This window comes from Centruroides vittatus, unplaced genomic scaffold (genome assembly GCF_030686945.1).
Source record: "Centruroides vittatus isolate TY-2023 unplaced genomic scaffold, ASM3068694v2 contig_875, whole genome shotgun sequence".
Taxonomy (NCBI): domain Eukaryota; kingdom Metazoa; phylum Arthropoda; class Arachnida; order Scorpiones; family Buthidae; genus Centruroides; species Centruroides vittatus.
The window spans coordinates 3,272,583-3,300,570 of NW_027122567.1; the positions used below are offsets into that span (position 1 = coordinate 3,272,583).

The 27,988-nt window shown below is 33.7% G+C and overlaps 1 protein-coding gene across 1 annotated transcript in view; it reads left to right on the forward strand.

Moving 5' to 3' along the window:
- The first annotated feature begins 5,407 nt into the window (after positions 1-5,407).
- The window catches only part of LOC136983071 (uncharacterized), a 40,890-nt gene continuing 18,309 nt past the window's right edge, over positions 5,408-27,988 (forward strand). Inside the window, exons 1-5 of the mRNA XM_067279703.1 lie at positions 5,408-5,567; positions 9,689-9,764; positions 17,591-17,687; positions 19,955-20,051; positions 24,294-24,466. Of these exons, the coding sequence (XP_067135804.1) occupies positions 5,433-5,567; positions 9,689-9,764; positions 17,591-17,687; positions 19,955-20,051; positions 24,294-24,466 (578 nt within the window). The 5' untranslated portion in view covers positions 5,408-5,432. The remainder of the gene's footprint in view (positions 5,568-9,688; positions 9,765-17,590; positions 17,688-19,954; positions 20,052-24,293; positions 24,467-27,988) is intronic.

Here is a 27,988-nt window from a genome sequence, read left to right on the forward strand (position 1 = left end):
GCATTGTGCGTGACAGCACTGGACCAAAGAGAAGACCAATATGTTGTGAGTTCTTCTTCTGTTGGTGTGCCACTGTGCTGTGTATCAGTGTTTGCTTTGTTATTAATTTGTCTGTAAAAGAGTTTTTCATTGTTTGTAAATAATTTATTTTGTTGTTTTCGTAGTGTACATGTTTTGTATCGTTTGAGTCTACGTGCTTTGGCAGCAAGTTTTTGTTTTAGTGTATCAATGTATTCTGTAATGCGTGTGTTGTGATGTTCATGTTTTGTGTGTGTTTTTATTTTCTTGAAAATGTTTTTGAGCTGTTTCCTTAATTTGGGTGTTATGTTGTTTTTAGTGTATTGTGTTAGCCTGCCTAATTGCTGTCTAATGTCATTTATTTGTGTTTCTATTCCACTATTATTATGTAGTCTATTATTATTATTATTATTATTATTATTATTATTATATTATTATTATTATCATCAACTCGTCTCGATTATATATATAAATATAACATTTACTAATGCCAATTCTATAAAGAAAGTAGATTACTAATTTACTATTATTTATTCTACAAAAGACAAGTTACTTGAATCTTTACATATTGTCTTCAGAGTCACAGTTGTGACATACATAATATGGATCTACATCTGTACATAACTTGTGAGACCAAACTCTCATCACAAACCAAACAGGTCTTTTTTTTCTCTTCTGATCAGTTAGTCTTAGTGACAAGTTGCCCTGTTTGATGTGTGACAATTTGCCTCAAATGAACTTCCTTAAGAAATCAGTTCATAGTGTGGCCTTACGCCATATTTTTTTGTATATTTTATTTGTGTATATATATATATATGTATATATTCTTTCCTCTTTCCCTTTATTTCTCTACCCTTTGTTCCCTGCTCTCTTTCTTCTGGAAACTTCTCCCATCGGGTGGCAACGAACTGGTTTTAAGACAAAGAAAAAGGGATAGCCTGCAGGGGCTAAAAGAGTGATAGACTGGCCACTTTTTGGGCCGAGACGACGAGCTGTGAGGACGTGTTTAGTGAGGTCTCCAGGAATTTCGCGCCGACGGGAGCACGAAGGAGGCAGCAAACCGAACGTTACGGGATCTAGAGAAAAACTCTAGAAGTCTGATACAAAAGCTCTTCTGGAAGTCTATCGGAAAAACACGAAGTAGAAAATTCGAACACTACGGTCGTCGAATCTCGTATCGTCCAAGAAGGCCTGAGTTATAGCCACCATCACGAGTTCACTAGCTAAGTTTGGGTACCTGTTCTTGTCTTGTTCTGTCCTATTATCTACATCTTCTCTTTCCCTCTCTAGCATAAGTAGTTTTAAGTAATTAGTTATGTTTCTTTTTCGCGCCCCTTCTGTAACGCGTCGCGTACATCAATTCTCTTGTCGCGAGTTTTTCGACTACGATTCTGCCGAGTTTTAAGTGATTTTGTAAAAGGAGTGTCGGAATACAAACGTGTATCGAGAATCCTGTATAGTTTAACAAACGCGGGTGAAAAATAAAATAAAGTTGTTAAAATTTCCTTTATCCTCTCGTTGGACTTATTTTTTCACCATGTGCGTTTGACTACAATAGTTTCTAATTTCAAAATAGAAAATTGAATTGTTCAAAATGTATATATACATTAAGGACCTGTGGCCGTCAGCCATACACACACACACACACACACACACACATATATATATATATATATATATATACAGATATACATGTATATATTAAAACATGTATATTTGTATATAGTCATAATTCTATTCTATTTCTGTGATTTCTTCTATTCCTTTCTTCTATCTTTTTCTGGAACTTTCTAGGACGACGGTTATTGCCTTTGGGTAGGATTAGCCATTCCACAAACAGGAAGAGAACAATAGGAGATAAGGTGACTGGGTGAAAAACGACTGGCGAGTTGAGGAGTTTTCGGCTAGAGATCGAAGGAGTTAGACACACTGCTAAGAAGATCGAAGAGAGATCTCAACGAGAAGATTGAGGGAACAAAGACTGTTAAGAAAGAAGGAACGAAAGGAACTCCATACTAGCGAATGGCCCGAGGACGCGTTTGGGAAACTGAGAGAACTGTATAGCTAGGTACAGGGAAAGAATCATACCTAGGCAGCGAATTAGAAAGAGAACTCGATATTCAAGAATCTGAGATCAGCAAAGGACTCATCGACATGGCAAGAACATTAACCTCTGAAAGAACTCCTACCCAAAGAGCATATCAGCACAGACGAAAGAACAAATCCCAGGTGACTGTAGATTCCATTCTTCCCCATTCTTTACTTTCCTGTCTCTATTTTCACTTCCTTAAGTTAAGTTAGTTTTAAGGTAGTTTTAAGATTTAATTAAGTAAGATTTATGTATGTGGTTAGGCTAAGAAGATTGTTACCAATTATTCTGGGTGTAAAATTATATTCTCAACTTGTATGAAAACCCAACAAGAATTCCTACATGATGCACCTCAAATTTTGTAAAGTTTTTACAAGAACAGTTGGGATTCCTTAAAATCGAACCCATTTGCCATGAATAAAGACAAGATTGTGTAATATAGAAAGTTTTTGTGTGTCTTTTCTTTTATTTGTACATTTCCTTCGCGGACAACATAACATCACATAACGAATGACCACAGACCCATCTTAAAGGAAATACAGTTGTTACTCATCTTTTACTAATTGCAAGTTTTCAAACCACAAGACATGATGCATTAAAATTTACGCGACTTGCTGTAAATTGTTTAACTGCTAATTAACGGAAAACAATGCAATGGATATTATTTGAATTTTGTAATGACGTAGGCGAGTGGTAAACAAACCTACTCCTAGATGATGTGAACATTCAGTTTTGATTATATAGGCAATATTTGCACTGTGACAACATGCCCCTTGTTACAATTATTCCTGGTCTCCCCTACCTCTCAAAGCTCAGTGACTGGTTTGTAAAATACTTTGAGGAAGACAATTTCAAGAAATTTGCATGGATTCAAGATCCTTTCCATGCTCAAGCTCCACCAGAATTCACTTCACAGGAAGAAGAGAGTCTAATTTGATTTGATTTGATGTTAAAGATAAGAAGGGCTATCCGTTATAACACAGACTTAACCCTGTAGGAAACGGAAAAAAGAAATTAGGAAAGTAAGAAGTTAGGTAGAAGAGGAAACACAGGGAGATAGGAAAGTGTGAAAAGAAGCTACCGGGGCCTCCCACGGGACGAATGAGAACATTATGTACAGTGTTGCCAATCATGCTACGGGGCACTTCCCCGTCCACATATCGGTTTTGCAGTCTTAACTCTTAACGAATACAATTAGTAAGCGCGAATACAATGAGATAAAGTGTATATCAGTATACAGAAGGACTTATCCTGTTCATAAAGCTTTTCTGATTAATACCAGTATTCAATAAACACATGGAAATTAATGGTTGGAAGCAGGATACAGTTTACATTATATGGTAGTCGGGAGAGCTTATCCCGATCGAAGAGAATCTAATTGAATTCTCTTGCGACAACAGTTTGAAAGCAAAATTTGCTTCTTCCGATTTAATGGAGTTTTGGATATCAATCAAAAATGAATATCCAACTCTGAGTTCAAAAGCTGTAAGGATCCTCATTCCCTTTGTGACAACGTATTTATGCGGAGCCAGATTTTCAGTTCTAGCTGTAATAAAAAGCAAATATCGCTCAAAAATCAACTTACTTGTCATTGAAGGTTTTCACCATTTCATATTTTTTTGTATTTTCATATGTTAGTTTGATGGTTCTTGTGATTCAATTTTAATAAATGTGAGCTTCATCTTAAGAGTTGTTTTCATTTTTGTGCTTGATTTATATCATTGTACACACATTTTGACAAGGGTGCCGGGACAAAATACTAAACCTGTAAGTGCACCACAGACTGATAAAGTTTAGGAACCACTGACATAGACCAATCTGTTACGTTCATTGCACAACATATTCATCATATTCCATTCCAATTCTGACAAAAGGTTGTACCAGAAATCCAGAGATTATTAAAGTTAGGTTTCTTGAACAAAGTAAAAAAGTTTAGGATTTACTCTAATTATAAAATTATACAGTGGGTGATTGGTTAATGAACATAATCCATTCCAAGGCTTTGTTCACTATCTGAATTGTTTGTTAACCGATTATCGATTTACCATAGGTTTTTATGGGAATTTAATTAATTCATTCTGGAGACCGCAAACAATAAAAATATATTTTTTCTTACTATGTTTATTTATATGCAATAATAAAAATACATATATACAGTCTTACATTTTCATTAGTCATGTTTTTTCCATTTGTGGGGGTTAAAGAATCTGTCTAATATCGATTGCTTTTCTCTCTTCTTCAGGATTTTTACAGAAGTAATTAATAGCATTGTAATTGTAGAGATCCTTAAATCTATTAACCTCAACCTGATTTGGATGCCATTCTAAGACCATTGTTCTGACATCCTCTCACTTCTTCAAAAGATCTTTAATAGCAGATATCGGCATTAATCCTCTTTTTCTGAAGAACACATATCTTGTCATTTCTTGGTGTTCTTCATTCAAGAGTTCTTGGCGTTTTTCTGTCGTCAGATCAGTTTCAGGTTCCATTATGAGCTCTTCAATGTTCTTTATTTCTCAGATGTGATTTTTGTTACTCCTTTAGCTGCTTGAATCGTCTTGATAATACCGTATCTTTCTTAGATAAGATTGAACTGCGGCCTACTGTAGACCTGTTCAAGCCATACTGCCCAGCAACATCAGACATCTTCTGCCCACTCTCTACTTTTGCTATTATACTCTCACCTTTTGAAAATAAAAACTGATGCAAAACTTGATGAGTGCCTGCTTGACAGTCTCACGAATACTATAAAAGAATTGTTTCTGTCAGAAAAATAAAAGGCTGGAATTACAAGAGAGAGTTTCAAGGTTTGGAGGAATACTATCCAATCAGGATAACATCATCAACATCAACGCTCAACCCAGTGTATACTGGGTTGAACGTTGATGTTGGTGTTTCCCATGCTCCGAAAACTTTCGAATTGTTGCCTGAAGACGAGGGAAGATTAATCGGTATTCATTATTTTACGTCACCTCTTCTTGTGTTTGTTCTGTGAGGTGTTTGTTATCCAAACATATGTTTGTTGTTCAAACATAAAAATCTTTTGTGAAATTGTTCATTATCTGATTTGTTTGTTAGCTGATCACCCACTGTATTTTCTTATAGTTTGCATTTATAATAAATGTCAAATTTCACATACATTATGAACATTAAACTTTATTTTATGGCCTGCAATGTGTACTGCATTAAATTGAATAATCTTAAGTTATAAAATGTTGTACTGTAATGATGTAACTTAGTTTTTATAATAGACTGTAATAGATTTATTTTATTAGAAATAATTGTTTACTTACAGGAAAATTGTAACAACAGTCATTAGGAAAATATGGAAGTAGACAAAAGCAAACTTCGACATAGAATCTCAGATGCTAAATGGAGAGCAAGTTTGGCTAGATGTTACTCAGATTTGAAAGAGATTTTACAAAATGAAAATGTATTAGAAGGAAAAAGAGCAACAAAAGTATTTAAAATTTTATATTGGATTATAATACTTTTAGTTTAAAGATACTCAATATTGAAATTTCATTTTTATTTAATGATGATTAAATTACAGTAGAGTCTTAGAAACTTGACTCTTGATAACTTGATATTCCATAAAACTTGTCATGTCATTCAAAAACAACAAAAATACATATAATCTAATTTTTACCTTTATAACTTAACACTAGGATCAAATAAGATATTGTTCTTTACTGGTAATATTTGATAACAGCATCAATTTTACAGATTAACATACAATATAACCCTTTTCCAAGGTACCACTACAAAATACCACAATGCAAATGTAGTGGCACCTTGAAAGTAACAAGTGAGTAGCCAATACTTTTTTAAATTAAAATTTAACTATAAATAGAAATACAGTAGAGCGTCGATAAGTGGAACGCCAGTAAGTGGAATGGCCGGAAAGTGGAACGATTTTCAGTCGGACTGTGTCGTGCTGAATCGAATGTTTTTGATACTAAATTTACTTCTAAAGTATAATTTTCATGTTTTTTATATTCTTTAATATATTTATTTTGTTTGTACAAAATGCAGAAATAATTTTTAACGATACGATAGCCTCAATGATTATTATAAAAATTTTCGTTAGGCTTAAAATCGATGAAAATTCAAAACGAAGCGACACACAACGGAGAAAAATTCAACAGGAAGCTATACGCAACGAAGAAATATTTGAACATCGGACAGGTTAATGTATTTTTTCGTACAAAGTCGGAAACTGGAACAAATCATTAACTGGAAGGACCCAGTCCCCAATTGGTTCCACTTATCGACACTCTACTGTAGTCAATTCTGGTACACAGTTAATATGCATATGAATTTGCACATTTACAAAAATTTTGCTATTTACACTAGCATCATAGCTATGCTGTAAAACTTTCATTTTTGGTAACTTGTCACCCTCTCAGTCCACATTAAGTTGAGTTTGCAGGACTCTACTGTATTACTATTTTTTACAGTTTTATTTATTCAAACAAAAATTTAGATTGAGTTTGACTGTTATGAATTTATTAAAATATAATGTTAATAATACAAAAACAATAATATCAATATTAAATAATTATTATTGCCTTATTGTTCTTATTTCTATTCTTAATATATTTGTCAACTTAGACATTAATAATTAATGTCTAAGTTGACAAATAGAAAACGGAAGTAAAATTGTTACTACAGGAAGATAGTATAAGGAAAGTAAAGAAAAGAAAATAAATAAGGTTTAATAAAGCCACAACAGTAAATGTGTTTTCTTCCATCTTGAATGTGCAGTACATCCTCAGGCTAATGTTAAAAAATAGAACTGCACATTTTGGAATAAGCAGATTGAAATGTGTCACTGATTGGTGGAGATGGTTCCAGTTGAAAACTCATGGAAATATGAAGGTTAAAGGGATGTTCATTCAGGATGGAAGAAAACATTTGCTGATTTAAAGTAAGCATTCTTATTGCAGGTTTTAGGTTATTGAGTTAGTTGTCTTGTGAAATTAACCAGTATCTATCAGACATCCATTGTAATATTAAGATTTTTCAAAGCCATGTTTGTAATAAAAAAAAATCATTGGTATATTACAAGGTGTTTGAAAAGTGTCTATATATCTTTAATATTCCAAAGAATAGTAATTTATATCATTATCACAAATAATTTTTAACATGGTTTTGATTCTCTACATATGTTTAGTTTTTACAATAAGTGTTCAGCGGAGTATTTTTAATCACGAATTATTAAAACTAGGTACAGTAATGTATTGATACTCTTAGTAATCTGATAGTTTTAATTCTTGCACTTGGTAGTTTTTATATGAGAAAAGTTTGTTTCTTCTGTATTGCTAAATGTGTAGTTGCAAGACTAATATACCAATGTCATGCCAATGTCTAGATTGATTTGAAGGACTTTGCAACATGAGATCAGAAATGTTAAATTAATTAATAAACCTGATGTTAGCTGTGCATGCATCTGACAAATGCATGGTTTAATTTCACATGAATTTTTCAGAAATGAATAACAGTTGGATGATGGGCTTGCAGTAGTTCTCAATTACTGTATTCTGAAGTGCCTCTTAATCCTGCAAGTGGGGATTTTCAAGTTTATTGCTCTCCGATATTAGTGAGGTTGAGGCCAAAGTTTTCAAGGTGAAAACATGTATGTTGGATGTTCGGCGCCTCTTTCCTGTAAGCCTAGAAGTTTGACAATGGTGTTTGGAAAGTCAGTGTAATCATGCTCGACATTCCAAAGGCCATTGTCAAACTTTTAAACTTACAGAAAAGCGGCACTGAATGTCTGATGTACATGTTTTCACATTGAAAACTTTGGCCTTGACCTCGCTATTTTACTGTCTACTGGGTTTACACCTGTCAGATGCAGCATGACTAAATTGATAGGTATTTTGCAACATGTGTGGTTGTTTCGTGTCGGGAGATATATAATATAGCAAATATGCATTACAAGTAGAAACACAGAGACTTATATACAATTAAACGCTCTTTTATTTCCTCCTTCAGAACACAGCTCTTTTCTTTATTGATTACAAATGATCCCAACTGGAATAACTTCACCGAGGAAGGGGGTTGCCACGTACAAACAATTACACCTGTGCATATAACACAAGGCCTTTACACCCAACTTAAAAACTAAACTTATATCTACCTTAAAAACTAAAGAGAAATGGAAACGGATAGACTTAGGAAAGGCGGACAGTATATAGAGACAGATAGAAGGTACCCGGGTTCACGTTGACCGATATTTTCGCTGGGGTATATTTCCACAATAGCAGCCGTTTTTTTTTCTCCTTCCTTGCCCGGCTGTGTGCCCTCGACGTTCTTTGATTCCGTCGGTGCTCTCTAGGTTTCGTATCTATATTCCTTTAGCCTCGACGGTCCTGCAGCCTCCTTTCAATTTCTCCCTTTCGAGTTGATTGCTGGCTTACACTTCTGTCCTTCTCGAGGTCCAGTCGAAAAGTGTCCCTTATTCCACCACTTAGCCCTCAGGGCTTCTTCTTTTCTTTTGTTCTCACTTAGTTTTTAGAAGGGGTAATTCTCCCCTCCAGCGATAACGGTTGAATTGTTGAGACAAAGGAAGAAACGGAAATAAGAAATTAGAAATGGAGAAAGAAAAAAGATAGAAAATATATATGTATGTATGTATTTATAACTTATGAACTATAAAAGAAACAAAAAAAAAAAAAAACAATATGGCTGACAGCCACACGTGTAATCTTTCAGTTACAATGTGTTATTCATGAAATATTGATGTCCCATCTTCCCTATACAAGTGATTTTGAATTTTCATGCTGGATTGTGGTAAATAAAATGAGTAAAAAAGTTTTGACCTCATAAAGCCAGAAAATATTGATGAACTAAAACAGCTTGCTTTTGTCGACAAAAATGAATTCAATGTCTGCTTACTGTTGCAAAAATGTGTTCATTTATGTCTAAAATTACATGCAAAGACAATTTGTGAAAAGTGTTTAAATCCAGAAACTGAGCATTCTGATTATTCTGACTGATTAATTTTGAAAACTATTTTTAGGATCTTTTCATATTAAGTGTTTTTTTTTTTCAATGTTTTCATCAACAAATACTATTACAATTTTCTGTCTAAAAAACCAACATGGTCAACAGAGTCTTTTAGATCCAATGCTTTTTTGCTTGGTCCTTTTTTGAACAGTTCTTCTTTTATACACCTTCACTCATTTTCACAATTTAAATTTACCGGTTTAGAAGGATCATCTATGATTCAAACATGTAATACATTTGGGCAGTTATGTGTGAGAGAAAAAAGGATATACCAAATACAATAAGAGGAACACACAATGATAATCAGACCACAATACTATACAGCATTATTTCTTTCATTTCAATCTTCAGTTTATATCATTATAATGCTGCTGTACCAATCAGAAAAACTTCCAATAACAAATTAGAAAAACAATTAATTAGATTCTGGATTGTTTATGCAAAAGAAGTGTTATTTTTAATAAATTATTATAATTTTTCTTAAATAATTTATATTTATTATTAATCACTATTTTATTAGAATAATTTGTTTGTTTATGCAATTTTTATTATATAAATATTTTTTCTCAGATAATAATTTTAAAAGAAATGATTGAATATATTCAGAACATGGAAAGTTCTTTAGAAAACCTGTTAAGAGAAAAAGGTGAGTAAATTTATACAGTGAAATGTCTCTTAAATGAAAATTGAAAAATAGTCTTCTTGGGGTGGTTCTAAAGGAAACATGTTTTGACAGCATACAGTATTGTACTAACATAAACATAAGAAAATAAATAAATGTAGTGCAGAAAATAAATGCATTTTATTGACCTTTCAATGCATTTTATTGACCTGGTAATTATACACTAATAAACAAACAATACCACTTAATTTTACCATATTTTTGCAGATTGTCCAGCATGTCGGTCTATCTGGGGAGACCACAAAATTAGATATTTTCATATGGTAAAAACTGTCATGCCAGTTTATTCCAGGGGAATGTCAGCATACTGGTTTAAATGAGTTTATACATCTCTCTCTAGAAGGGACATTAGAAAAACAAACGAGTTATATCATGTAAAAATAAATGATTTTTTATTCTAAAACTGTGAAATTGTCAGCATTACTTCAAAAACTATGATTATATGTTTAATTTTTTCTAATGACATAAAATATTCATAGAATGCCAAAAGTGCTTTTTTTTTTGTGTTTATTTTATGATTTGATTCAAAAAGGCAAAAATAAACATATCAAATTTCAGAAACTTGCTGTAAATTATCTCAACTTACACCCATTAACATCTGTGGCTGTATGCCATATATATTATATAATTACATATGCGTATTTTTTTATATTCGTATTTTTCCTTCTATTTCTATTTCTCCTGTATAACTTCTCCCCTTTGTTATATTATCTGCCCTTCCTAGAATTTCCCTGTTCAAGATATCTTTCCTTATATGGTCAAAGAAATCGAGAGTTGACAGTCCAAGGGCAATTTATGAGGGAGTGGGAGTTGGAGAGGGGGGTTTTGAACTTTGGAAAGGAGAGAAATGAGTTGAATTATTCTGGCAGGCCTGAGCTCCATGCCGAATGGACTCGAGGTATATGAGAAGAAGAAAGTGTTGATAATCTATCAGATGATAAGTAAAGAGAGGAGGTGAAAATGTGTGGGTTAGAATCCAGAGATTTAAATTGAAAGAAGCGAAGTGAAAGGCCCGGATACATCGAACTAACGAACAGATACATATGCTAGTGATCATTTTTTTGGATACAAAGAAAGAACTTTGAGTACCCACTTTTCTATCCCTTTTACCTGTCCTATTTTCTATCTTCCCTCTTAGTTGTAGATTTAGTTTTAAATGTTAGTTCTAGATTAATTTTTAGCTGTAAGTAGTGTATTATGAAATAGAATTGTTTGATTAACCACTAGACATATACTTTTGTCACATGTTGCACTTCGGTTACGAATGTGTGGATTTTAATAGAAAGAGTGTCTCCAGTGTTGAGTGGTGGAATTGAGACTGCCTGGCATCTAACTTAATAATCTGTACATCATCGCAATAGAAAAATAAATGTTTTCTTTGTTTGAGTACTCTCTGTGGTTATTAATTAACTAAACATCATAATATCACACATCCATTTGTATGAAATTTAAGAGGGAGGTGTTATTGTGGTCATCAGCCATGTGTGTTATATATTTTTGTATATTTTTAATTAATTTAGTTTTAAGTTCTTTCCTTCCTCTTTGTTTAAAAGACTCTTTCTAGAACATTCTCTCTTATCCGTTCTTCCTTGGGGGTAAGACTACAAATTCCTGGAACACATGAAAACAAAAGAGGGTGTTAAGCCTGGAGGCAAAACGGTTGGAGAGAGGTCAGTTTTTGGGATGGATCCTGAAGAGAAAGGCATGGAGAAGGCAGTGCTCCTGAATGTAAAGATAGAGTAAAGAAAGATCATGAAAGACAAAAAAAGAGGAATAAAACGAGAAGGGACTGCGAGGTGCCAAGGGATCAGAGAGAGAAGATAGAACAGTGAACGTTCAATAGGAAATCAAGATGAGTAAGAGACAAGGAGGTCTACAGCCAAAAGATTTTAAAAGAATCTAAGAGAAAGGAGGATAGACTTAAACACAGCGTCTTACCCTAGGATACATCAACATGAAAATCCCGGGTATTTCTTTACCTTCTCATTACTTGGTCCTTAATGCTTACTCCCCATCCTTTCTATTTCCTTTAGTTTGTAAGATAGTTGTAAGTTAGTTGTGGGTTAGATTTAGTTAGATTCTCCTGCGTTTATGTGTCGTGCATTAAGAAAATTTTGATGGTTGGATAAAGTAGTGTTCAACGTCTTTGTACCTGAAATAATCTAGGGTTGACAAGAAGTTGGGATCTAAATAAACAAAAGAACCAGTTCATTGAGAAAAATAAAGTATGTTTTGTTACAAATTTGTATCAAAGCCTATTTTATTGTACTATTCTGTTCGTGGGATAGAGTACATCTCATATAACAAACATCACATTATTTTTAAGTTCAAGGTAGATAGTCAATGCAGCCCACACTAACTAACCACCACCATCATCACCAATAAATTAATTGTTCTATTGTCATGTAAACAAAAACTTATTTCCTGATTTTAAGTCAGTCAAATTACAATATTATTTTATTGTACTTGGAAGAATGTTTTCTGTAACATTTAACTAACAACTAGTTTTGTTAGATCTGATTAATTATATATTTTAGTTGCAGTTTAACTATCATGCCAGTAACCTTGGGGTTTCTGGCATGCTGTTCTCCCCCGGTTATATGCATCATGCCAGTCATTTTGCAAAAATACAGTAATCAGGCTATATTATGACTAATTAATTATAAAGATATGTAATTTGGACTAAAGGTAGACGGTTAATCTGCCATCTGGTGTTAAATTTAATAATTTAGAAATAAAATAATTAATTTAGAACATTCCAGAAGAAAAAATCAATCCTGAGTAGAATTGGATCCTTGCAACTTTTCCTTACCATACAGATGCATTGACAAATACACTAACTGACCTTTGTCTATCTTTCCTTCCAGACCAATTACTGATAACTCAGAAAATATAAGTGATTCATACAGTTCTATTTTCTAAATTAATAGAAAAGTAGTTCCTATAGTTATATTGTGTTTGGACAGTAGAAAAATGAATAAAGCTCTAGAATAATGTAAATTTCTTATTTCTACGGTAGATGATTCCTTACCAGAAATTGGAGAAGCAGTTATCTTCATAGGGCTTGACTGCACAGAATTGGTTTTCACCAGATAGAATTAGAGCCATCAGTGCCATTGTGGTGTACATACAAGTGTTAACGTACTGTCCGCGAACGTAAGTACAGAAGGACCCAACAACAATTATACAAATAACAGATGTCCCTTTATTACACTTTGTACAAAGAGGTTCAATCAGGTATCCCAACTATTTACATAAATGTTTTTGACCCAGCGTAGTTTTCACAAAGGCTTCTTTTTTTGCCGAACAAAGTACGGGGTGGCCGTTACCCAATCGCGTGACAATGAAATTTCGTATATCGCGGAACTAACCTAACTTAATTCTAACTTAAAGCTAACTTAATACTAAAGGAAATAATAAGGGAGATAGGAAAGTGAGAAGAAATAAGAATCGAAATCTTGCTTCACCCGGGACTTTCTATTTCAGGCCGATACGCACTTGAGAGGGCCTCGGTTCTTTTATCTTAATTTCCGTTTTTTCAATGTTCGGTTCGCTATATCGTTATTCGAAATTCTTTCCTTACAATAAGTTCTCTGACTTGATTTTTGCTTGGACAGCCTCGGACTTCTCTCTCGATCAGCTCCTTCTCGAGCTCTTCCTTACACGTCCGATCTCTTCCGTGTCTCGTCCAAAAGTGCCTCTTCTTGGGCGCTATCCACCCGTCCGCACATTCTACTCTTCTTTGTTCCGATTCTTAGAACCACTAATCCCACCCCAAGGCAATAACGGTCTTTGAAAGTTTAGGAAAGGAGAAGACAAAGGAAAGACTAAGACTAACTAAAATTACAAAATACAAGTATATTAATATGGCCGACGGCCACACCATAACTAGCTTTTAATCTGTCCTGTGCAAGGTTTTATTTTTGAGCTCCTTAATTTTGGGGGGAAAATAATAATAATAATAATAATAAAACAAATATGATAAATTATCATTTATTCATAAATTTTGTACACAGAAGAAATATACAAGATTATGCACATGTATTTGTATTTGTAGACAAAAATGTTATTACAGTATGATTCATCTCATGTGAATTGAAAACTACAATTATATTTTGACAGTTTTTTGTCAGTTCCATTTCAAGACCTTGTCCTTTCCTTTGTCCTGGGCCTTGTACTTTTGCTCATATTGCACCTACCTAGTTATGGTCCCAAGAGCCATTGATATGTGAAATAACTGAATTTACTGTACTGAATTTTAGAGTCTGGTTTATATAGATTTACTAGGCTAGTCTTTGGTGTAATGATGACACTGGAAATGTTTCAAAATTTTATTCATCAACTACTGGCAGGGTGCAAAGGAACACACAATATTAGTGATAATGTATTAGTCTATTTAAAGGGAAATAGAGAGATCAAAGGCAGTATTGGATATGCTTGCAAAAAGTGGTCTAAAATTAAACCATCAGAAATGTCATTTTGCTCAGTCAAAATTATTATGCATGTGCTTGGAAAGATGTGTCTCTGAACAAATTGTGTATCAAACATATCTTGCAATTGTGGGAACATCAGTTCTTGTCTGAAGTTTGTAGTTTTTAAGGCTTGTTATTTTTGCACTTGTGGATTGGATTCCATTTTTCTTGCATCAAAGGTTTTGTGTTTGGTTCATGAAGGCCATCAACAGATAATTAAAACTAAAACATTTCTCCAAACTAAAGTTTAGTGGCCAAAAATAAAGTTTAAAAGCTATGTGCAAATTGTTTAGCATGCCAGCTAAATGATGACAATCCTATAGGCAAACCAATAAAGGCTTCCATCTGGGCCAATAGACCTTTAGCAACAACATCTAATCTTTAATTTTTTCAGATTATTTCTAAGTGGTTCCACTTGTAGTTCCCCAGACTAACAAAATTTTTTTTAGGGAAATGAAAGAGCATTCAATAAACTAACAACATTTTGATTGTACATAATCCTTCTTTCTACATATAGTACATATATTTACATAACAATTCTTCCACCCATGGAGTATCACTAACTATACAAATCTGTTACACATGTTGGCTGTACCATTTGATAATAATACTTTCAAATTATAATTCACCTTTTTAATTTTAATGTTTACTCTAATATCATCAGTTTCACCTAAGACATACATCTGATGAAATTGGATTACGATTCAACAAAAAACTTTACTCCACTTTACAAGTCCTCACCACCACCTATTAATGTAATTACCTTCTGGCACTTTCCATTTCATATTCTTGTGCCTTAAGTCTTTTCCTGCCCCCCTTTGCCACATGGTGGGTCCGACTCGGTGGAAAGGAGTTGTGTAAATCTGGGTGTGTAACTTAGGGTGGGAGATTTATTGGAGGGTGTGTCTTGAGGAGAAGTTAGAATGGAAGTGGAGAGAGAAGGAAGAATCTGAAGTGAGAAGTAGTGGTAGTGTGTGAAAGTGTGTGAAAAAAATAGTCAGGAAGCTGGAAAGTAAAGATTGTGCAACCGGATAAGTGGGAAGATTTTGTTTTCAAGCTGTTTCCTGTCTGATAAGAAGTAAAAGAAGAGGTACACTTTAAACTCATTGTTGGTACATTTTATGTCTGCGTGTTACGAGAATTCTGTAGTATATTATTGTTGGGAGAATTGTGTGTTAAAACTATTCGGTAGATTGGATTGTCGGGCTCCGTACGTTCCTGTGTGTTTCCCTGGATGTATTGTATGTTCCAAGGAAAATTAAAGGGTTATCTTGTTAATTTGGATAGTTGTCTTTGTCTAGTCTCTACTGAGATAAATGGATTCCCCCCTTCTAAGTGTGTGCTCTATCAAGCACGTTTGTTATCAATTTGTCCCATCGAAGAAATCACTAAAGTTCTCTGTGTCGACTCATTCGTACTTTACATAATCTCATATTCTTCTTTAATTCTCACAATTCTATATTAACACACACTGTAAGTATAGAAACCAACTACATCAAAACAAGGGAGTTTTTCTCTCTCTGATTTTTTTTTTTAATTCTCTGGAACGTATGAAATGACCAATCTAGATATTGCCATTGCTAATATGACACACAAGAGGTATACTATAGGATGGTTTGGAAAAAAGGAATAAGGGTGGATAAACTAACAATAAATGTTGAAATAAATGCTATATATTATTTTCTATTTAATCTCTTAATGTTTTAATTTTAAGCTCGGTCCATATAGAGAACAAAATTTTTGAAAAATTAGAAATAGAAAGACTATTGCATTGGCAGTGATGTCTTTTCTGAAAAATTTTTGTTTTGTAAATTTTAATCTTATGTTGAACTTTTTGGCTACAAAAAAATATTCACTACTAATCACTAATCACTAGAATAACAGCTTTTTAGAGATAAGAGATTTAAACAAGACATTTATAAAGAATATGTTTTTTAATTATATTCTTATAATTAGGCTCCATTTTGAAGATATTGTAGACTTATAAATTCCCACTGACATCTATCTGACTGTTTGTATGTCTATCTTCCTTTAATCTCGAGAACAGAGTTAGATATATGAAAGACCAGATATGGAAACCTTAGGGTAGGAGTCCCCAATTAACTATATATGAACTTCTGATGCAAATTGGAAGTCACATTATTTCAGTTAAAAAATTTTCTCCTGAAAGGAGTTAGATACATGACCAGCGCGACTATTGTTAAAGGAAAAGTATGATGGGTGTACAGAGGCGAGTTACTACTAATTTGAGATGGAGAGCATATATTTTAAATTAAATAAATTAAAAATATGATTAAAAATTGCATTGTGATGATGATACAATAAACAATTGTTTCTTAACTTTGAAATTTCATTCTTGACAAATAAATGGATGAAGCAAGCATAAACAAATTGGGTGCTGTCATGTTCTAATGATGATATTTACTGTTATTTGCATACAATTGCTCATTTTGCTGTTCTCATTTTGTAAAATGGCAGTGAGAATCAAACTTGCTAAGTGAAAATAAATAAATTTTTACATTCTGCTTTTTTTTTTTAGTGAATGTCTATCTGAACTAAGCTTAGTTTACTAGAGCAAATATGAGCTGAGCAATTGGATATTATTGGCATTAAAATTATTTTCTATTAAATTTTTTCTGAGTTTATTTTAACACTTATTATTGTATTATTATTTTATATTTTATTAGCTTATTATAGTTATTTGATAAATAAAACAAAAATGAAGTAGTATGATTAAAAGAAATTCTTGTTAGTAGGCATTTATATCTTTTGACAAATGAAATTTAGGAGGTACTCTCTCAGTATTCCATTTTTTTTCTTTTTTGGTTCACTTAAGTTAATTTATAATTTACATCTACAATGAAGTGAAATAGAAAAACAATATTTTAATTTGTAACAAGGTACCTTTTAAACTGCATAACAGTAAGTCTCATAATTTTATCTCTGTCCAAGAGGCATACAGTGGCATAGCAAGGAGGGTGCAAGGGGGTGTATCATGCATCGGGTGCCATTCGCAGAGGGGCACCCAAATGGTCTCCAAGACAAACTATATGTTTTTCTGGAGGGGGAGGGGCACCAATAAAGTGTCAGGCACCAGTTATGTCCTGGGCGCCAGTTATGTTCGCTACACCACTGGAGGCATAAGCTTTTATTTCCATTCTAATGATTTTCTATGGAATATATGCCACTATGCAGTTAGCTGTATTAAATTACAAAATATTTATTTTTGTTTTTAATGTAATTTTATTAACCTTATTAAAATGACATTGATTTAATATTTTTTCATATTTTTGTTAATTTAGTGAAGTTTAATTTCAGCAACTTATGATGGTTTTGAATTTGGACCACTTCCTGAACAGTACAGTTTGGATTATTATAAAAGTGAATTTCAAAAAGAAGATGAAAAAAATATTAGGTATGTTGAATTTTCAAATATTTAAGATTGTTAATAAACAAATGTAATTTATTATATTCTTCTTTGCACTATTTTGCTATTGTATCATTGTAACTCTTTAGATATGTTCAATCAGCCATTTGTGGTAATTCATTTGGTATTCTTGTATTCTATTAGCTTTTGTCTATATTTTATCTTATATGTTTTACAGTCAAAGCCTGAAATTCATGAGAACCTGATTTTACTTTGCAAAATTTTTCTAACAAATCCCTTTGTTAATTCTAATTTTTTCTAGTTAAATCTAAAATTAACAAAATGAACTTGACAATACTAGTATAGAGGGCCTAGTTGTGTCTTGTTCAGACACTTCCCTTTGATAATGGATATTGTGATGTTCACACAAAATGTATGTAGACCAACAAACAAAACACAAAAAAATACTTAGCAACAATATTTTTATTTTGCATATTTTGAACAGGTTCTTTATGGATTCCAACTCCTCAGTCAACAATTACAATACAGCTTATACTAATGATTAATGGTGGGAAATTACAAAGGATATATCATTTGCAACATATATGTACAGATAACATCCGAAAAACTGTAACTAATGTTATACACTAACTTAATAATTAAAGAAGAAAGGAGATAATAGATAGAGCAGAGAAATTAAAAGAATAGGGATTAATAAAGAGTAAGGTACCCAGGTTTTGCTGTAATCCATGACTTGAGTGGTATGCCACGTCAAATACTTTTGGAAAGGTCTCTCATTGTCCTCTTTGCTAATTTAATTCTGACACCTTGCTGATACTTCTGTTTCTCTCATAGCTACAATAGAGTCCAATTTGGTTCCTCAGACTATCTTTGATTCTCCATTCGTTACCATTTGCAACCTGGAGCACAACCTTTCACGTCTCTTATCCTTGAGGTCTCAGCAAAGTGTCCTTTTCTCCACTCCCTGACCCTCAGGGCCTCTTTGCTTTTTTTTGTCCAAGAATCTGTCATCACCACCCAAGGGGAAAGGGTTAGAGAGGAAAGTTCTAGAAGAAAATAAAACAAAGAAGAAGACTAAAACTAAACTTTAATTAATATATACATTACCGGCCAAAGTTTGTCCTATGCCGAACTGATTTATGTACTATAAATAGGTGCCAGTGTAAAAAAAAAAAAATGATCTTGTGTAATTCAAAATGCCACCACAGTACACCCTGTAAAAATAAATAAAAGATTAAATATTTTATATGTTATGCTAAGAAGCACAAATAAGTTCACTTTTAATTTTAGTTTGGCTCTAAAAGTTATTTTTATTATTTCGTTTGAATTTTTGAAAATATTTTTGAAAGTTAATTACGTTTAAAAGTGCATGGCTTAATAAAAAAAATACAAACTGATAAGTACTGATTAGCTTATTTTTGTTTTATAGTTTTTTACAAGTGTTATGTTACTTCTAATCAATACCGTTTTTGGTTAATGTTACCCTAGGTATCGAAGATGGCGGCTCGTCTCCGATTCCAGCAATCAGAAGACAGGGAACAGTGGGGACGCACGTTCTAACCTAACCTAACCTAACCTATTCTAATAATTATGGTAATTTATTAGAATAGGTTAGGTTTAGGTTAGAATGTGTGTCCCCACTGTTCTCTGTCTTCTGATTGCTGGAATCGGAGACGAGCTGCCACCTTCGATACCTAGGGTAACATTAACCCCGTTTTTTATAATTAAGTAGACTATGTTTGAATAAATATTGTTCATCTAATTGATTGCCTTTTAATTTTATTTTAACCATTAATATACTTGAATAATAATTCTAAATCAGTTCGGCCTAGGACAAACTAGTTTGGCCTGAAATCGGGTTTAGCCGGTAACATATATATATATATATATATGTGGGAGGCAGGGCGCCATCGGATGGCGAGGGACAAAGGCGAGAGCGAGACGGGGCAAGACTTGGGTGTAGCCAGATGACGTTTGAGAGGAAAGGCGGGAAGAAGATGGAAGACGAGTCCAGACGGGACTTTATCTTTCTTTTCCACTAAGATGAGACAATTCAAATTTAATGTCCAATGTTTATGTCGTTAATTGTAATGTCTAGTGTCACAATTAAATGTTAGTTTAGTAAGCATATAAGTGTCTTTACTGGACTAAGCACAAGCGAAGTTACAGAAGTAGGAGACAAGACGAAAAGAAAGTCCTACATATATATATACAAAAAATGGTGTATAGCCACAATATCTTAAAATTATTGAATGAAAAACTATTCTTCACTACTATTCTTTGTACTTTTTTAGGATAGGTTTCAAGAAAGCTTCATTGAAAAATAAGAAGAAATTTAAAAAAAAATTATCTAATCTATCTTTGGACACACTGCAAAATTCACATGATGAGGTAAGATTTATGCATTTAGGATAAAGATTTAGTTGATTAGAAACCAGTAATTGCCACTTTCAGTTCATATTCTATTTAATAAGCTTTATTATATTTTGGCAACAATTATTATTAACCTGTTGATGTCTATTGATGTATGCATTTCTTTCTTTTGTGTATGCATTTGATGTTCATTGATAACGTGCATTATTATTAATTTTATTGTTATTGGAATTTATTAAAATGTTTCTTGGTGACATTTTAATTTTAATTTAACATTTATTTGCAATTTTCTCATTACTTTTTATGAAAATATTTTTGTTTCAGCATTGCATTTTAACAGTTCATTGGAAACTAAAAATCTTAAAATTTATCATGTTTCTAATACAAAATTTTTAATATTAAACTAAAAAAACAATTATTTTATTTTTTCATGGATATTTTTTCCTTAGCTTTTTTATGAATATAATCATTAGTTTTTTATTTTTGCTTTCTCACTAATTTCTGTTCATTTCAAATAATTTATGGTATACTTTACCATGACACATTTATAGTACTGTTATAAGGAATATGCTTTGCACATTGCTGAAAAACAATCTATTTTATAGATCGTATAGTAATTTTTTTCTGAATGTAAATCCCCTGCACAGTGACAGTTGTTCAAACAACTGTTTGGGAATGACACTGCTATGGCCTGAGCCATTGATCACATCCCAAGACACCTGACACTGACATCAGTGGTGGACAATGACATAGGTCTATGGTGTTTTATATCCTAGACCAGTGGTTCTTAACCTTGCTGGAGGTACCGAACCCCATCAGTTTCATATGAGCATTCACCGCATTCATCAGTTTCATATGAGCATACTTTTAATTGGAAAAATAAAATCTAATTTTTCAAATTCAAAACATAGGTATAATAGGTGTTCTATTGGGAAATATAGGCATATTTCCCAATAGAACACACGTTATGTAGCATTAGTTTTCGAAACCAATACGGTTTCTACGTCACGATGACGTCAGGTGGTTGACCTCTGCCGAACCCCTGAGACTGACTCGCTGAACCCCAGGGGTTCGGTCGAACCCAGGTTAAGAACCACTGTCCTAGACTTTGGTGACCAACTCATCAGAACACCCTCTGCTGGGGCATAGCAGTAGGCTGCGAGGTGTCTCATACATTTGAGTCTACCTGCATGTTGGCCAAGTGCAGTGACCCATAAGGGAGAAAGGGAGATTCTGGAGGCTGAGATCACAGCTCCCAAGATGATCAAAATGGGGGACCATGTCCAACACACCTCTTTGGACCCTGCTTCCCTGTAGACAGATAGCCATCTAACCCTGACTGGTCATCGAGGATGTTTGCTCCTGTATCAGCTTGCTGTGTTGTCAGATGGGGGAGCCTGGGACAGGATTGTTGGGGAAGACCCCGTGGATTTTGGTAGCTGGAGGTTATCCTCTGCTCTGTTACTGGACTATATTCACTTTTAAGCCCTGGGTGGGGAAGCCAGCATCTTAAGGGCTTGTGGTGAACCCCACTCCTCTTGTTGGGATCAGAGCTTAAAGACTGAACGACTGTAAAAGGATTTTCTTTGTAAAGTTGGGATCCATAAAGAACCTGTTTCTGTTCTTTCTGGCGAGAATAAAATTGTACGTTTGTTAAAAGTAATGTGTTTCGATTATTATTTTGTGTCGGTCTGTTCACGGAAACCATTACACCTCATCACGAATCTTCACAGTACCACTGTATTTGATTAACATGATTTCGATATACAGGGTAGCATCAATGGACTGTGTATAATATATATGTTACTGTGAAAGACTGAAATCCTGCTAATGTCAACATTCTCCGGTGAATGTCGGCATTCACACAGTCGTTTCGTGCATGTACAAAATATTTTCTAAATATCATTATTTCTCACTTACATGGACATTCAGCATGCACTGATGTGAATGTTGAATAAAAATATTGTTCCCAGCATTTAGTTGTAGAACAAATTTTTTTGCAATTACAGCATGTATAGCCTTCCCTTCCATTTCTCGAATTAGTTGCAGCTGCTTGTCTGAAGTACATTTTTTACCTAACCTAACCCAACCTAACGTAAAACGAACCTAAACCTAACCTAAACCTATACTAACATAACGTAACATTAATAATATCACCAAATATTTGGTCTTTCATCAATGGGCTGTCATATGTGTCGACATTCACCAGAGAATCTTGACATTCTCTAGTTTTGGCTTTTACAGTAACATATATATATATATATTCTTGCAAAATGTATGTATAATCAGGGCCACGGAGTTGGTAGAAAAACACTCGACTCCGACTCCTGATAATTTTAGTAGGCCGACTCCAACTCCTGATTCCAGCAAAATTAAATACAAAGTCATTTTATGGGGGACAGAGGCGCTCATAGAGGGGTACCCTACTCTAAACTCTAAAAGGAGTCCCAGGAATTTATTTAAATACTTTTGTACATAGGCTGTTTTTTTTCCAAGCTCCGATGTTCCATAAAAAAAAGACAAGTATAAATGAAATGAATTTATTAATGAATAAACAAAATAAATGAATAAACAAAATGAATTTATTACCAAAAGTTAGTACAGACATGGTTACTTTTCGACATAATCACCTTGAAGATTGAGAAATTTATATCTGTGCATGAGTTTTTCCATTCTTGTCATAGAATGTTGCCACCAATGACTCGAGATTGGCCCTAACATTTTTTTTAAGATCGTGATTAGTCTCGAACCTCTGCCCTCCTAGCCACTTATCCTGTTTAGGAAAGAGGTGGAAGTTGCTCAGTGCTAAATCGGGCTATATGTTGGGTGTTTAAAGGTGGTGAAGACTTCCACTTTTCAGACTTCCACCTAGTTTAAAACTTTTTAATGTGTGAAGACTTCCATCTCTTTCCTGAACTGAAAACAGCTAGCAAGGCAGACGTTTGAGACTGCCTTGCTAGCTGAATGAACTAATGACGATCTTCAAAACAAGGTTGTTAATTAAGGCCATCTCAATTCACTGGTGGCAACATTCTATGACAAGGGGATGAAAAAGCTTGTCCACAGATATGACAAATGCCTCAATCCTCACAGTGATTATGTTTGTACCTAACTTTTGGGAATAAATTCATTTTGTTATTTACACTTGTCTTTGTTTTATGTGCTATCGGAGCTTGAAAAAAACCATCCTCATAGTTAGTATTTTTAATATTTAACTTTCATTAATATTTATTTGTATAAAAAAACTAATTTTTAACAAATATTTAATAAGAGGAGTAAGGGTGCAATAAAATTCTACATCTAAATATATTCGACAGCATCTGCACTTCAATTTTACTCTCCCAGAAAAGTTAGTCCAACTAAAAAGTGTGTGATCTAGCTACTTCAGCCCCTTGTTCAGAAAAAAAAATAGGAACTCTGACCAATTAGTCTGGCTCATTCAGAAAAATAGAGTACTTATTTAGAGCAGGGATAATAAAGGAATGATTCAAAAATATTTAAATTCAATTGGTCAAAATAATTTAACTACTAAACACAAACACTACAAAGAAAACTATTGATACATATTTAATAAATTAAATTGTTGCATTTTGTATCTAAAATAAATGAATTATAACAAAATACAAAAACATTTTTAAAAATTATTAAATATAAAATAAATTTTCTTACATTTAAATAAAAAAAACTAAAGTAAATTTAAAATGTGGGAGTTGGAGTCGACACATTTTTTCCGACTCCAATTCCTCTGGCCAGAAATTCCTCCTGACTCCGACTCTGACTCCACGACTCCGACTCCGACTCCACAGCCCTGTGTATAATGTCCCTTTTTATACTTGTATCTCCCTCCTTTTTATAGTCTGCAGGCACCACTGCTGGTGATGAAATGTGGATTTTCCACATAACATCACAAAGCAAACAACAATCACTGAAATGGTTTGAGTCATAGGCAGCAGAATTCTCTGAACAGGCCGTCTTCAATTTAGTGCCTCAATTTGCATGGCAATTATGTTGAAAAGTAATATGAAGTTGTTTATATTAAAACAAAGGTTTGTAGTTATGTAAATTCAAAAGATATCTACTGTAATATCCATTGCATATTTAATAAATATATCAGTAGAATAAATTAAAAAATATATATATTTTTTAATTATTCTTATTTTTTGATATATTTGTTTACTTATTTTATTTTAGGATAAATTAATGTAAATTACACACATCTTGTATGTTATTGTTAATATAGTAATAAATAATTTTTTACAGTTGAAAGACATACATTTTGCTGCTGATCATTGTTATTATTCTGTATCATCCTCATCTTCAATATTAAGTTCAGAAGAATATAAAATGAAAAATGAAATTGAAAATGAAATTCAGGTTACTGTAGAAAAAGAAATAGATCAGATGAATGAAAATGGAATAAACAATAAAAAGAGGTTAGAAAATATTTCTTAATATAATAAAAATTAAATTTTTTAATGGTTACCTTAATCCTGACAATTTCTTTTTTGTTGAAATCAATGATTGAAGTCATTGTTAAATATTATATGACATCGATACATACAGTGCATTGTGTTGCGGTGATGTTTTGTAAATGTTTTTCCTGTTATGTGAAAAAAGGTTGGTGGTGCTGTTGACTCCTCGAGGAGGCGTTGGTAACGGTGATCTCGTTTTGCTCTCTCCCTTTTCAGCACTGATGTTTCGTGAGTCAAGTCAGTGTTATCTTTTGTGTAATCTTTGTTTTGTTTTTTGTTACATAACCAGTTACATAAGTTTAACCAATTTTTCCTAATCTCTGAAAAGCAACATCCAGTCTAACACTTTTTGTGTACCAGTTAGATTAACCATAACTCGTAATGCATTATGCTGCATATTTACAGTTGTACCAGATGTTTACCAGGTTAATGTTGCCAGAAAATCTTTTTTATTGTGGCATTTTGTTTATCACTTAACTTGAAGACCTTTTATTTTCCAATTTTATTGTATTTAAATGAAATTGTAGAAAATTTTTACATAGTTTAATAATTTACAGTGCTTCACAAAGTCAAATTATAAAATATATTAGTACTGTAATTTAAACAACGTACTCAAACTTTATTTAATGTGTTTAAGTTTAATTTTATCTTTGTTTCTGGTGTCAGTTTTAATTTTTTATTATAATAAAATTTTGATATTGAATACCAACAGTGCCTACTTATAAATTGCAAGAATGCAAAATCGTTAAATTAGTAAGCATTTGTATGATCTGAAAATTTATTAAAAGTTGCCTGAAAAACCTGGTCAGGGAAATTCAATCCAAGGTAATGCTAGACATCTTGTAAGAATGAAGTATCTGATAAAATAAAGGAATATGTTAAATATGTATGGATGAAATGTGGAGAAATTCCACAATGAATCAGATTCTACAGAAGAGATGAATTTTCAAGTACCAACTTAAAATGTTCTTTAAAAATGAAAGCATTCTATGTGAAACTACAGCACCTTATTCCTTCAAACAAAATGGAGTTGGGGCTGTCCATAAATTATGTCTGCTGTTTTTTTTTCTTTTTTTGAATGTTTACTCTCTCCTCCCCTCTTATCCCAGTTTGTTCAAGTTTCCATAACTCCCTCTCTTCTTTGGACATCCAACAAAATTCAACTTCCATTAAAACCTTCATCACCTTATGAATGATAGATACTATAAGTAGAAATGAATCATACAAGAAATTTTGAAATAAATGTAATAAAATGCTTACTGTATAAAATTTTGTTGATTATCCGATGGATCTAAGTCCACGGATGTAATAAGGATGTATGTTAAGGACTCAAGTAATGACCAATTACACGTGCACGAATTTGGCGAAACAACAGTAATTTATTCTAACAGTACAATAACCGCGAGATGCTTCCTAACCCTCAAGTTTACACGATACACGACTTAAAACTAACGAAATTTACAATACTCTATATACATATATACATACACATTTTCCTTCTATACAATAATTGCATATATTAGCCTTCGACGAATCACGGTATTATGTTAAGTAAATGCAACACGATCTCGAGTTCCAAGCGTTCCTTTTCTTTACGTTAATTCACAAAACTAATAGTTCTTTCCGATACCTGAACGTAATTTACGTCACCAGAAGTACGTCCCTCGTTGATACTTCTCAATTACACTACGATGGAAACGGATTGTGCTTCCCGACTGAAAGTGGTCGCCCTTTCTAGACTCCTGTTCTCCCGGTCTAACTCCGACGTCCTTGCTGACCCTTCCTCGGCAACCTTCCTCGACGAATCCAAAAGCAGCCAAAAAGTGTCCTCAATCGTGAGAGTCCCTCAATTTATATTTCCCGCTCTCCGGAAGTCCGCTTCACTTATTGTCCCACTCTGGACCAATCAGAAAGCTTCTCACGTATCCTAAGGTGACATCATAAGAAAATTCCACGCGACACGGTACAAACCAAGAAAACCCGATACATACAAAAAGGAAACCGAGAAAATAATTAATAATAATAATAATAACAATAATACATAGTTGCGTAGCACTACATATCTCCCCCCCCAAGCGACTCACTTCCCGTAGTGCAAACTACGGAAATCAATTTTGCGTTCACGTAGGTTATAAGGTTTCTTACGCACCTCAAGGTCAGTGCACTTCTGCACACCACTTGTGTCAACACCTTGCGTGTTAGTGACCACCCCACGTCTCCTCACCAACCGATCATCCAGGACTTCATCATCATCCTCCAGTACAATTCCTCTATCCTCCCTCTTTTTTTTCTTATTACAAATCGGATAGCCATAGCAAGGTTTTAGGCGATCGACATGGACAGTCTCCTGATCCTTCATATTGCAACCCTCCACACGATACGTAGTTGGGTTTATCACCTTGGTGATCCGAAAGGGTCCTTTATAATTATAAGAAAACTTATTCCCTTTAACACCTTTCTTTCTCACCCAAACCCTCTGCCCTTCCGAAAAACTTACTAATGTTCTCCCTTTGCTTCGATAATCCCTTCCTTTCTTGTTGTAATTTCGCGCATGGATACTCGCATTTTCCCGTAATGCACGGAGTTTCGTGACCAGGAATGCCCTACGCTCATCGGTAGACATATCATCAGGCAGGTATTCGATATTAGGGGTACGGGGATCAACACCATACAAGAGGAAGGCAGGTGACTCATTTATGGCAGTGTGGTGCGAATTGTTATAGGCAAAACATGCAGAAGGTATCATTTCATCCCATTCGACTCTCCCATCGTCAGAGGATTTAGTTATCATTTCGACTAACGATCTGTTCACCCGTTCGCACGTGCCATTCGCACAAGGTCGATAAGCGGTAGTAATGTTCCTCCTAATTCCTAACCACTTGCAACAGTCCGAGAATAAAGATGATAGAAAGTTGGTACCTCTATCGGAAATAATTACTTCTGGGGCACCGTACCTACAAACGATTTCATTAAATATTGTATTACTCACAGACCATGCAGTTTGGTCCTTCAAAGGGTGTGCTTCGACGAAACGAGTGAAAATATCTACTATTACAAGGATGAATCGGTTACCGCTGCTCGATGTGCGGATAGGTCCTACTATATCCACAGCAATCTTTTGGAAAGGTGCCTCAGCCGTCTCGTTTTCTTGGAAAGGAGCCTTTCCTTTGTGTACATTATGCCTCTGGCACCTTTCACACGTCTTAATGACACCTTCGACCTTCTCCCTCAAATTCCGAATATAATAGTGTTTCTCAATGTTAATTATAGTTTTTCGCACGCCCCAATGCCCCGACAGATTGTTTTCGTGAACAGCCTTAATCACTTCCCTAGCAAGATCCTCCCCTACGCATAATTGGCTAACATACTTGTCACGGGACTTCAAGAGGCTTCTTCTATACAGGCATTCGCTTATTACTACATACTGGTGCATATAGCTCCCAATATTTCTATTCCCGGGGCTTCTCAGTAAATCCCTTTTTA